The sequence below is a fragment of the Agelaius tricolor genome, unplaced genomic scaffold (genome assembly GCF_023055355.1).
Source record: "Agelaius tricolor isolate 1412-34295 unplaced genomic scaffold, bAgeTri1.0.p SCAF_18, whole genome shotgun sequence".
NCBI classification, from domain to species: Eukaryota; Metazoa; Chordata; class Aves; order Passeriformes; family Icteridae; genus Agelaius; species Agelaius tricolor.
In genome coordinates, this window is record NW_027269278.1 from 13585164 (window position 1) to 13597875 (window position 12712).

The 12712-nt window shown below is 56.4% G+C and overlaps 1 protein-coding gene across 1 annotated transcript; it reads right to left on the reverse strand.

Annotated features, from left to right (window-relative positions):
* Positions 1-3257: 3257 nt before the first annotated feature.
* Positions 3258-4343, reverse strand: HAND1 (heart and neural crest derivatives expressed 1). The gene is made up of 2 exons (XM_071443747.1): positions 3837-4343; positions 3258-3359 (listed from the first exon to the last, which is right to left on the reverse strand). Exons 1-2 carry the CDS (start codon positions 4341-4343, stop codon positions 3258-3260), a joined length of 609 nt encoding a protein of 202 aa, XP_071299848.1.
* Positions 4344-12712: the final 8369 nt, after the last annotated feature.

A 12712-nucleotide genomic window follows, 5' to 3' on the forward strand; every position in this document is an offset into this window, starting at 1 on the left:
GGGGGGGAAAAAAAATCAAAAACTGAGCCATTCCTTTGCATGCCAAACCAGGAGCGCAGAGCGAGGGGTGGCAAGCACCCGACAGCCTCCTTGCCCACATCATTGCCCCCACGGCCGGACAGGGAGCCAGGGGCCAAGCAGGGCTGGCAGCAGTGTCCCCTGCAGTGTCCTGGCTGGATTCCAGGGCAGGAACCTGGCACGTCAGGCGCTGCCCCGGGGCCAAGCGGTCCCTGCGTGCGTGTTCCTCTGCCCGGGCCCCGGGCCGGCTGCTTCCCAACGGCATCAAGTTCACGGCAGGGTCGAGCCGAAGGTATGTGCAGGGCCATGTCCCCTGACCGATGAGCTGGGCACTTCGACAGCCAAAATCTCAAAGCTGGTGGCCAAACCGCTCTTCCAGCGAGTTCTGGTGCCGGGAGCTCTGCCGAGCGCCGCCGGGACGCCGCTCCCAGCCGTGGCTCGCTGCCGGAGGAAGGGAGGCTGTCCCTGTGCAAGGTTCCCATCCCCTGCGGCTCCTCTCCCTTTGGGGGTGAAGGGGTGACCCCATCCGAGGCTGGAACAGGCGCTGAGCTGGAATTTCGGCTCCCTTTCCCCGCCCCGGAGTGGCTGAGCTCCGGTGCGGAGCTGGGACGGAGCTCGCTGCTGGCAAACGCAGCCCTTCCAAAGCGTTCTGGGGAGCGGGGAAGCCCGAGGCTGTAGGAAATGTTTAGTGGTTTTTTTCCCCCCTCTCTCCCCCCAAACGCTGAGCCACTACCTCACAGGAAAACCCTTTTGCTGGGCAGGGAAATCCTCTGCAGCCGTGGAAACGGAGAGCGCTTTCACTTGCAAAATCCCGAGGAGCAGGGGAGGCTGGCACTGGGGACACCTTCCCCAGCAGTTTGCAGCCAGCAGGTACCACCACCAGAGACCTCTTGTAAGAAGAGAAAAACTCCTGCGGATGCAGGCAGAACATTGCCCTGGCTGTGCAGGGCGCCCCTTCCCAGAAGCAAAATTGGAAACACACGAGGTAAAAACCAGCGGAGGTTTCTGGCGGGGTGAAAGGCGCGCAGGCTGAAAGTGATGTACCGTGGTGTGCCGGCACCGGGGACACGAGTCCTGGGCAGAGTCACCTTTGCCTCACAGCAGAGCGAGTCCCGAGTCTCTTTTTAACCCTTTCCCTCATCGCTGCCGAAGGGCAGCCCCGATTGGCGCTGGATGGATACACGGATAGCGGCTGGCACATATGAACAGGGCTGCGGACACATTTATGGGGCGCCGGATTGTAGTGTTAGTGACAGCTTGGGAGCTTTCCCCTAAAAACCCAGCCTTTAGGAGACTGTGAAACTTAGACATAAAATAGGATCGTTGAGGCTGACTTTCTGTACGTTTTCTTTTTTTTTTTTCCCCTTGAATGCATTCGGGTTTAGGAGTGCCCTACTCTACTTCACTCATGGAAGTGTTATCATGCTAAACCTCTTATAGCTCAAACAAAAAGTACCACTGCGGGCGGGCACTGCTCTTCTCTGGCAGTCAATTTTCATCTCAGCCTCGCTCAAAGGGATCAGAAAATAGATCAGGGGCAGGGAAGGCAGCCGTGCAGCGGCTCCGGAGCGAGGGAAGGCTGATTTAGGCAGCCAGATTCTTCTTCGTCGAGAGTTAATTACACTGGCTGTACCCCCCAATGTTTGTGTGTCCCTCCATCTGTACTTGTACACATGCACAAAGTGGCTATAAAACCCAAGCTCCTTCCCGATGGGTGAACTGGAATATTCTTGGTGTGTGCAGATTAATCGTGTCAGTATTTTACAGACGTTGCATCATTATTTCTATACCTTCAGTCGCAATCAAAAACTTGGTTTCAAACAGAAAATGTAAATGTCTCTGCCGTGACCCCTCAGATTAGCCCTAGAATAATGTGCACATTTTCTCGTGCTGTTTTTCTTTGCCCCAAGCAGCGTCCCGAGTGTCAGGGTTTATCCCGGTGTCTCTGGGAACGGCGGCGTGGCCAGGCTGGGAAGGCAGGATCAGGCTCTGAGCCCATGCACGCACGTCTCGGAACTCTTTGGTGAGAGCATCGTGTGTGCACAGTGGTGAGGATTTGGCTTTAATTATAAAGGATTATTAAGGATTTATGCCTGAGTGGTGACAGAATTCGGGCTGCGTGAGCGTTGCTGTGTCTGAGGCTGGTGACATCCATCGTGCTCGGATGGCGAGGAGGGGACGCTGCTCCTTCGAAATGTGGCCGGGGCAGCGCCGAACAGGGGATCCCTGTCAGAAAGTGCTGCCGGTGCCAGAGCCGGGTGCGCTGCCCCGGCACGACAGAGGAGCCGAGCCCCGGCTCTCTGCGTGGCAGCAACAAAACCTGGGGCTCCACAGCTCCCTGGTGCCATCAGACGCTGGAAAGGCCTGATCCTGCCATCCTTCCCCAAGCCAAGTACGAGTCCAGAACCTCTAGCTGGGCTCCTGAGGCGGGAAGGGAAAGGAAGGGAAGGGGTGGTAGGGCAGGGGCAGAGTCCGTGCCCTGGAGGAGATGGCGGGTGCAGAGCTCCATCAGCTCCCGCGGTGAGCAAGGACGGCGTAAACAAGTCTCAAAGGATCCCGGGCTCCCCAGGAAGGAATTCCCTGGCATGGATCGGCCCCACAGGAGAGTACCGACTTCAGGGATGTCTTTAATCCCGCAGCATCCCTGTGGGCAGTGCAGGGGACCCGGCCAGAGCGGCGCGATTGCCGGAGCAAGGGAAAGCAGAGGGCTCGGACCCGAGGCCGTTTGCATAAAGTTTACATTTTATTTTATTAAATTTTTTTTTAGCTATTCAGTTTTAAATACGTGGTGTGGCGCGCTCGGTCCCTCGGGAAGTGGTCATGCAGATCTGAGGTAGAAAACCCGGCACAGGAGTGTTCCCAAATGCACCTCTAGGTAGTTTCACCGCAGCCACACGTCGGTCAGGCAGCGGACGGGGACAGGGGGTCGGGGGCTCGTATTTACAACAGCAAACGAATCGAACCGTCCAGTCCGGCCCGGCGGGGCGGGAGCCGCCGGTCGCTGCTGGCAGCGGGAGGGAGCAACGATTACTGCAAATGCGGGAAGGGGACGGGGGGAAAGGGCCCGGCTGGTCCCCGCTGCCTTCGAGGCGGGCAGGAGCGAGCCCGCAAAGCTCGGAGAGCATCCGTCCGGGCGGGGGGCAGCCGGGCCTGCTCCCCGAGTCCTGCGCCTGGATGGGCTCCGGGGCCGGGCTGGGCTCTCTCCGACATTGCACATGGAGGGGCGGGCGGGGCAGCTCTCAGGGGTTCAGTTCCAGAGCCCAGACCTGCTGGGGCCAACCCGTCCGGCCCTTCAGCTTCTTCTCGCCGTGACCCAGAGGTTGCGAATAAACCTCGGGCTGCTGCGGGAGAGGAGATGGGGAGAGGAGAGGAGGGAGAAAGGAGCGGTCAGGAACGGAGCGGGGTCCCGGGCCCCGCAGCTCCGAGCGGCTTTGGCAGCCCGAGGACAAAGAGGGGCTTTAGAGGTCCCCACCCCGCACCCGCCCGCTGCAGCACGGGGAGAAGCGGCCGCCCTGGCTCCGAATCGCTCCTGGGAGAGCTCCCGGGAGAGGCGAAGGGCAGAGCGGGGGAGGCTCCAGCCCCGGACCCGCGGGCTGACCCCTCGTGCAAAGGGCTCGGAAGCCCATCCGGCCCGTCGGGCTATTTTTCCACGAGTTTTCCTTCACAGATTTGTTATTACTATTATTATTATTGTTGGGAAAAAAAGGCTTCCGCGAGGCCGGGAGAGTTTAGAGGATTTTTTCCCCCAGCCCCGGGGTTTTTCCCGCCCGCTCCTGGCCCACGGAGAGCCGGGACGCGGGTCCCGATCCGCCTCTTACCGTCTCCCTTTTCCTCTTGTTCTCCCTGCCGTCAGCCTTCTTGAGTTCGGCTTTGAAGCCCTCGGTGTCCCCGGGCTGGCTGTCCTTGGCCAGCACCTCCATCAGGTAGGCGATGTAGCTGGTGGCCAGGCGCAGGGTCTTGATCTTGGAGAGCTTGGTGTCGGCGGGCACGTTGGGGATGCACTCGCGGAGCTCAGCGAAGGCGCTGTTGATGCTCTCCGTCCTCCGCCGCTCCTTCTTGGGTCCCCCGACACCTTTTCGCCGTCCCAGGCGGCCGCTGAGAGCCTCCAGCCGCCCCGGGCCGGCCGGGCCGTACTCGGCGGGGCCGTAGTTCGGGCTCTGCCCGGCGAGCTCGGGGGTCGCCTCGGCCGGGTTGAGCACCCAGCCGGGGAAGTAGGCGCGCTCCTGGTGGCACCGCGCCGCCGGCCCGAAGAGGAAAGGGTCGTGCAGCATGTGGTGGTGATGGTGGTGGTGGTGGTGATGCTGGTAGCCCCCCACCAGGTTCATGATCCGCTCGGCTGGCCCCGGGGGCCGCTCAGCAGCGCTCCATGGCCGGGCGGGAGGCGCTCCCCGCCGGGCGGGCGCGGCGGGCTGCGGGGAGCGCGGCTCCGGTGGCGGAGGCGGCTGTAGGGTTTGGGGTGGGGGCGGTCGGGCTTTGGGGTTTTGGGTTTGTTGTTTGGGGTTTTTTTAACCCCTTCTGGAGCCTCCCGACCCTGCCTTTATATAGGGCCGCGGCCCCCCCGCCGTGGAGCCAATGGGCAGGGGAGGATGCGCGGAGGCCCCGGGGGGAGCGGGGCGGCGGAGGGGGCGTGCGCGGGGCTTGGGGCTCACACCTCCGCCGCTTGCCCTGCGTCCCGCCCGCTCCTCGCTGCTTCCAGGGGGAAGGGGGTGAGGAAGAGCCGAGGGGCACCCACCCCCGTCCCGGAGCGCTCCGACCCCCGCTGCCTCCCCGCTGCCGGGGCGGGGGTGTCCGAGCCCCCCGAGCGGCCGCGCCCGGCCCGGGGAGGAGAACCGGCAGTGGGGCGGGGGAGCCGCGGCTGTCCGGAGCCCCGACGGCCGGGCCGAGCGAGCGGAGAGCTGTGGAGGGCAGCGCGGGGTGCTCGGGGCCGCGCTCGGGGCCGGGGGATGGGGAGAAAAGGGGGCGAAGGTATCGGAGTGAGGCGGGCTGGGGGCGGCAGGGATGGGGTGTGGGCTCCCTCCCTGCACTTGGGGCTCCTGGCCCACGCCTGCGCTGCACAGCTGCACAGGGATGTGCACTGCACGCGTGTACAGCACACGCCCACGCTGTGCAATGCACGCCGCACAAATCCACACTGCACCGGTGTTGGTAACACCACGCAGTGCTGCTCACACCTGGGCACTCACGAGTTGCCCACACGCACCATGAAGATGCTGCGTGCACCACACGACTCTGTGCTGTGCACACACTGCACAAACATGTCACACTCGTGCATCCACGTATGTCACACACAGCAGCACCACGGATGTGCCACATGCACAATGTCACTATAAGTACGTGACTCACACACGTGGGGCACATGCACACCTATCACACACATGGCTTATAAACACACGTGTGTGTGCTGCTCACAGACACTGCATAGATACATAAATATATAACAGTTATACTGTCCGTGCACACAAATGTATTTAAAACAGGGAGAGGGGGACCTGCCCTGCGTTTCCCTGTCCCAGCCTGGCCACGAAAGGGCTGGGGAAACCCGCTGGGGTTGGGGTCTTGTACTTCATCACAGCCCCAAACCCAAGCCCAGGCGGGGGCCCTGAAGTGGGCAGCGCATCCTGCTCGCCTCTGCACCCATGGGTGACAGATCCCCGGACGATGCCTCCCAGAGCCCGGGCTTCACCCCCATCCCAAGGGCGGCACCGGGGCTGACCCTGCTCTGCTGCAGAGACTCCAGAGAGGACAGGCCGGGCACGGCAGCGGCGATCACAGCCCGGCGGGGCAGGAAGGGGCTTTGGGTCCAAGGTATGTTAGCGATTAGCGGCGCTTTCCAGCGATTCATCTTGCAGCGGAGGGTGGAAACGTTGGAGGGTTGTTTGCAGGCGCTTGTATTAATCATCCGGGCTAACACACCATTAACGTCCTCCTGCATTTTAAAGATGACAAATTTTATTTGACTTCTCTCAATCACGGTTCCCGGGCGGATTCGGGAGCCACTTAAATGCCTCGGATTTTCCATCGTTAGTTGTTACAAGGCGAGCTGCGGAGGCAGGAGGCTGGGGGGGCCGGGGCAGGCTGCGAGCGGGTCTCGGTCCTGCGGCCGGGGGGGAGCGGCCGTGCCGGATCTGCCCAGCTTTGTTCCCCCCCTGCTTTGTTCTCAGCTGCTGCAAAGACCCCGCTCCCCCACCCCCTTTAAACAAGCGCCCTGCGAACATTTGCTAGTGATTACTGTCCTGTTAGAGCCAGGCTTGGGCAGGGTAGGGCGTCGTGTCCCCGGTTTCCTTCAGAGCAGCCGTGGTTGGGTGGGATCCCCGAGCCCGGCTCAGAGCTGATGGGAGCCCAGTGCCCACCTGGGAGAAGCTCAGGGGTCTCACTTCATGCCTCACCTTTCCAGGCTGGCAGAGCATCACCTGTGGAGATCTGCTCCTTTTACAAACCACCCAGGCTCCTCACTGAGCTCCTCCCCAGCCCTGCAAACTGCCAGGTGAGAGTCTGTGGCACCCAGCCCCAGCTCTAGAAATACCTCCCAAAAACACCCCTTTGATCCCACAGCCCTGCATTGATTGCACAGGCCACTTACAGCCACATCCAGCTGGGAGCTGTCACCTGGAGCCGTGCACCAGAGTCACCTCCAGCCTCCAGCTGCCAAGCCAGGTAAGTCCAGCCCAAGCCCGGGCATTATCTTGCTTAATCCACCCCCTGATGGAGGTCCCTGGACCCTGCAGAGTTTGCAAGTGCTCAGCTGAGCAAATAGTGGGACCAGAGGGTTGATTTTTCCTTTGGAAAATCATTCTAATCTTTCGTGTTTTAATAAAATAATAAAACCAGAGCCCTTTTCATGCCGACACCTTCTAAATCAAACCAGACTGCCTTTGTCATGGCGTCCAAATTTAGCACTTCTCAAACTTTTGGTGAGTTTCTTTAATTTCACATCTCCCCACTCGCATGGGGGAGAAAACGCCGAGCAGTTTGGATTAGGAGATTTATGGCTGGCATGGCAGGAGGAACCACGTTTCTCTCCACCTGTTTTCCTTCAAATCAGAGAAAGTTTTCCTTCCCTCACAGCCAGGTGATGGTGAGGGGGCCATAGCTGCATGTTGGGAGTGAGGTTATCCCAGGTCCCTGTGACCCCCAGCACCCCAAAGCCAGCAGGAGCACCAAGCCCTGCATCCATCCCCGTTTCTGGGGCAGGAGCTGAGGTTTTGGCCCTGGCCCCTCAGCCACCTCCTTATCAGCGCCCAGCCAGCGGCAGCCCCGGGTGTCCTGTGACTTTGACGCCAGCTCTGCTCCCCCCCTCTGGCTCCCTTATCTAAATAGGAGCGTAAATCAGGGCCTTGGCAGATGCCCTGGCAGGACAGGGACTCCATAAAAAGGGGCTCTGCTCCAGCTCTGTTTACATTGCAGCCCCGTAAAATATTCCCCTTGTCTTCCTTGTTAGCGTCTCCCTGCAGCATCCCAGCACCCTGCTGCACCCACATCCCCCCACCCCAAGCTCCTCCGAGCCCCAGGGTGCAGCCAGGAGGGTCCCAGCCCTGTCACCCCCCAGCCCCACACCGTGTCCCCCCTCAGGTTATGCCCAGGGTACCTCCTCACTCCTCCAGAGCCTTCGATCCCCTCCTCAGGCACTGCGGGCGCAGAGCAGGGCTGAGCCAGCTCCCCTGGGCAGCTGGGTTGTGTCTAAAGGTGCCCCTGGGTATTTATAGCACTTGCCTGAAATAATGCAATAATAATCACTCAGCACCTTCCTAACAGTTCTGCTCTCAGAGGCCTTGGGGGACGGTGGCAAAAACCCTTGGGAAATCGAGGCATGAGCAGAGTCTGCTTCGAGGAGAGCTGCAGAGAGCTTCTCTGTCTGGGGGATTCTTTTCCTCCTGGCAATGTGAGCAGCGAGAGAACCTGCAGCAGTGAATGGAATCAAGTCAGTTTGATCAGCAATGAACTCAGCTCTGGGGTCACAGCCCAGGCTGGCCTGGAAAAGCCCACTCGGGGCATCTCTCCTCCCCAGCAGGGTTTGCCACACGTGTCCTGCTGTGCCAGGGTGGGTTTCATAGGGATGAGGGGTGCTGGGGTGTGCAGAGCTCACTCTTGCTGGTGCCTGTGCTCTCCTGTGCCCACACACTGCCCGAGTCCCCCAGACTGCATCCCTGGGCTGCTCAATTCTGCATCAGCCCCACAGGAGCAGCTCCCAGTGAGGTGCAGTGTGTCAGAGCCCCAGGGATGGAGCAGGAGGAGCTGGGGGTGAACACAGGGCTGTGCCTGGATGTTCCTGTTCCCAGCACAACCCACAGCACCTTCTCTGTCCACAGCCCTCCCGTGCCACCCCTATGGCGGCACACAGGATGACTGCAACCATTGCCCCTCAAGAAATGCCATCTATTTATGGCCAAACAGCCATGCCTGGATAAATCAAAAGGAAAACAAAGCTTTACGGAAAAAAGTATTAAATTTTCCATGTGCTCCTGAAGGGAAGGGCCAGGCACTCGCTGTTTATTTTTTGGGCTCTCTCTTTGCTAGTACTGTAAGTGACATTGTGTTTACAAAAGTTTTTATGTCATCAGAGCAAAGTCACAGCTCAGCTTCCTCTCCTGTGTATTTTATGTAGATGGATGTGTCTGTGAGGAACATTCAAACTAAACAGAGAGCTGGTTTATAGGAAAATGTATTTATTTGAAAAATCGTAACTCACAATTTCGGCAAAACCGGGCTCCACATTTATTGCTGCTAATGGGGTGTGGCAGCCATAAATTAACCTGGAAAATTGCTGCAGCCATTTCAACAATGGCTCATTGTGCTGATGAAGCAGCAGCTCCTCAAAGAAGGCTCATGTCAATTGGCAATTAGGTTTGGGTGCAAACAACAGGTAAAGGGAAGGTAACAGAAGCCAAAATCATTGCTCTAGGCTGGCATGGGTGCCCTGAGTCTCACTTAAAACAGAGCTGTTCCCTCATCTGATTGCCATGGAAGTCAGTGGAAGGAGGTTCCACCTGCCATAAGGGGAATTTCTATTTATATTAAATTACCTGTCATCATAGACATGTAATTGGAGGTGACAGAAAAACACAATCCACGAGCTCTGACTGGCAGCCCAGGTGAGCCACGTGCATGGAGAGCTGCTCCCTGGTTGACCTCTCTTCTTGAAAGAAGTTTTGCACTGAATCAGGAGTGATGCTCCTCCTACCCTAAAACCTCTTCTTTCCCTCTCAGATTCCTTGCTGAGACAAGCACAGATCCCCAAAATCTTGAGGCTGGCTGCTGGCCCTGGGGTACAAGGTGCCACTGTCATTGTCCCATCCTCGATCACCTGGCTCAGGGCAGGGTGTGGCTGCTGGCTCCTGGTGACAACTCTCCACTCGTGGGGAGTAGTGGAGAAGAGCTCCTGGATGATTCAGGTCCCTGACAAAAACCAGTGCCTTTCCCTCCTCCAACCACTTTCCACTCCTGAAGCAAATTTACAAGGGCTCTAAAATGTCCTGCTCCAGGGCATCAGCCAACTGCTAATGGCTGGGGATTGGGAAAGACATTTCCTCTGCTGAGAAGGATTGCATAAGCGCTTATTAAGGCAGCTCCTGGCGTCTTCAACCAAAGCATCTGGTTTGGGGCATGGCTGGAGACAAACTGCTGGGTCTGGGTGGGCAGAGCTGGACTTGCTGCTTCCAGCCTTTCCCTTAGTGCAGGTTTGGGTCATCTCCTCTGTGCTGGTGAGGAAAGGGAGGTGGGTCATGACATGAGATGTGTCCTTCTCCCTCTCCCTGCTCTCCATTAATCCTGGTGGTGCCACTGTGGGGACTTCCCACTCCTTCCAGCTCCAGGAGCCAGGACACCTCGTGTGCATGAGGGATTTCCCTGCTCCCTGTTACACCCCCATCCCACATGCCTTGAAACAGGGGCTTCCCTCCTGTCCCATTGCTGCTGTGCCTGGCACATGGACTGGCCTGGCTGGGTGGGTGAGCTCCTGCTCTGCACCCTGTCCGTGTGACAGTGCAGGTAAATGGCTTTGTGCTGAGAAAAGGCTGCTGACAGTGGTCCTGACCACCAAAAAAGGTTGGGATGCTTTTATCAGGGCTCTGCTGTGTCACAGGCTCAGTGTAATCTGCTGGCACTGCAGAGCAGCCAGAGCCAGGGAGCAGCATGCTGTCCATGTTTCCCTGTGGTGGGACCATGTCCTGGCATCACTACCTCCCTCCTTCCTCTCTGTGTGGATCCACATGGGGGTTTTCATTTGTTTCCAATTCATTTTGTCTCTAAGGTTTTCAGGGCACTTCCAGTTCTCATCACACAGTGTCTCATGCCAGGTCTGGCTCTGCCTTCCCAGCTGTGCCAGGGTAGGATGAGGACTGTTAGTGGTGCCTTATTATCCTGGTTATCCTCAGCTCTCTCAGAATTCCATGTTTTCTCTCTGCTCAGGTGCAGGACTTCCTGCTCACTTCCATGGGAGCAGAGGGACTGATTTTCCCTTGGTTTCCCCCACTGCATCCTGAGATGTCTGTGCAGCTGCTGGGCCATTGCAGCAAGACTCTCAAGATGGGTTTTCCAAGGTTGGATTGAGATGGTTTTAAGAATTAACAAGCATCTGTTAATACTTTTTTTGCAACAGAAAATTATTTGGGAGTTGGGGGTCTTAAATAATTTTAGTGCTTTTTCCCACCCTTTTTCCCCCTGTTTTATAAATGGGAGGTGGCAGAAGCCTCCCCAGAGCTCATTATTTTCCCCATCCCAAACTGGGATCCAGCATCCAGCATGTCTGTGCTGCTGCCTTCATAGGCATGGGGGGATTTTGGGGCAAAAAGGCACAGAGACACTGAGTGTCCTTTTGTCACTGTGGTCCATGGTGTCACCATGGATATTGTACCTCCTTGCATCCAGGCAGTCATAGGATGGGGACATGCTGTAAAAAGTGAATCCAGACCTCCAAAGAATAACACTTTTATTGTATATCAATATACACAGTAAATATGTGACTCCTCCTAACATGCTCTGGAGAAAAAAGCACTGTCTGAAATGGAGCTTATTGGAAGGAAATAAATTGCTCCCATAAAAATGCTGATCCCTCCCTACTTCTCAAAACTGAAACAAAATCGTTTGCTGTGAGCTGAAGACATTTCTTCTCTTGGCTCCTGGTTTTCCAAGAAGAGCAGGGAACATGAAGGAAAAACAAGCCTTCCCCATTAAAACCTGCTTAAGTGAAACTCCAGTTTTCTCTTAAACTTTGCTTGGAAACATTTGGAGCAGCTTCGTGCAAACCAGTTCTGCTCTTTGAAAGGCCATTAAAATAAAAAACACCCAACCCAAAATAGCCACCTCTGCAAGAAGCATCTTGTTTGGACAAAAGTGGTTTGTTTTACACCCTAAATCCAAACACTCCTGGGGAAATGTTGTGAAATCCACCAGGCTGGCTGCGCAGCGGCTCCAGGGATGTTTTGTGGGACATGGACAAAGCTGGTGGGTGCTGGCACAGTGATGGCCACCACCAGCACTTCCCTGCTGATTATCCCAGCTGCTGGAGTATCCCTGGCTTCAGCACAGTGCATTTTCCATCAGGGTGAAGGCGTGCAGGGTGACTTCTGGCACGGAGGGACTTTGTACCAGCGTTCAGCCCCACTCTGATCTTGCCCCAGAGCTCCTGTGGTCTCTCTGAAGGGCCCATCATATGCAGGAGCTGAGAACACTCCCCCTGGGACAAACAAAAACCATTTTCCAACAAGGTGTTTAAGCCCTTCTTAGCTTGTTTTCTTTCTTTTTTTTTTTTTTTTTAACATACTCCATGTTACACCCAGAGCATAAAAAAACCCCACAGTAATTCCTAAGCCAGCAACATACACACCAGCAATCCTGATACCATATTTACACATATATATAAGAATATACTTTCATATATAAATAAATAGATATTTTACTATATTAAAATAAAATAAATGTAAGTACAAATATAATTACGTTTGTATTTGTAAATACAAAGAAATATATATATATAGTGTGTGTGTGTGTATGTATGCATACATGGTGCTGCTTTTTCTGCTAGTGGCATCAGTCTGTGATTTAGGAAATCACAAATATTCCTATGTCAGGGTCTTTGGCAGTGAAGTTTTGCTCTGCAGCTGCCCCTCCTGTGCAGCAAGCCCAGCCTGGTGAAGCCCTGCCAGGAGCTCAACCCCCATGGAGTTAGGGAGAAGTTGTTCCTCATGGATTTGCCTGCACCTGCCAGTTTATGGGGGAGCTGGGATCCTCTGGGTGGGCACTCCACCTTGCTGTGCCTCTCCAGGAGGAAGCTGCCCAGCCCCATCTGCTTGGTGTGAAGCTGAAATTGTGGGCTGGAGGGTGGTGAGCCCCCAGTGCTGTGTCCTTCCACCACAAGAGCTGCTGCCCCACCTTCCTCGGGAGAGGGTGGGGGGAGAAAGGGCTACACCACTGTGAAACGGCAGTTTAGAGGGTGGTGATTGTTTTCTTGGGCCAAAAGGACAAGAAACATCATGTCTAAAGATGACAGGCTCGATTTGCTGTGTCATTAACCAGAGCCGAAACTCTAGATGGGCTGGGTCTCCTGTGAGCTGCACGCTGCTTCCCCTGCTGCTGCTGAGCTCTGATGCTGCCAGATAAATGCCTTTGTGGGTGCATTTCTCTTGCCCAGACCTTGTTTGGATGCTATTATGCTGTCTGTGAGATGAGGAAGTTGTTTCTATCCCGCTCCCACATGTAT

What these genes read in the sequence shown, in the direction of transcription:
- HAND1 (XM_071443747.1), bottom strand. Translation starts at nt 4,343, where the DNA reads ATGAACCTGGTGGGGGGCTACCAGCATCACCACCACCACCACCATCAC. An exon ending in ACAAGAGGAAAAGGGAGACG is followed by an intron (nt 3,360 to 3,836) that starts GTAAGAGGCGGA and finishes CCTCTCCCGCAG; the next exon opens with CAGCCCGAGGTTTATTCGCA.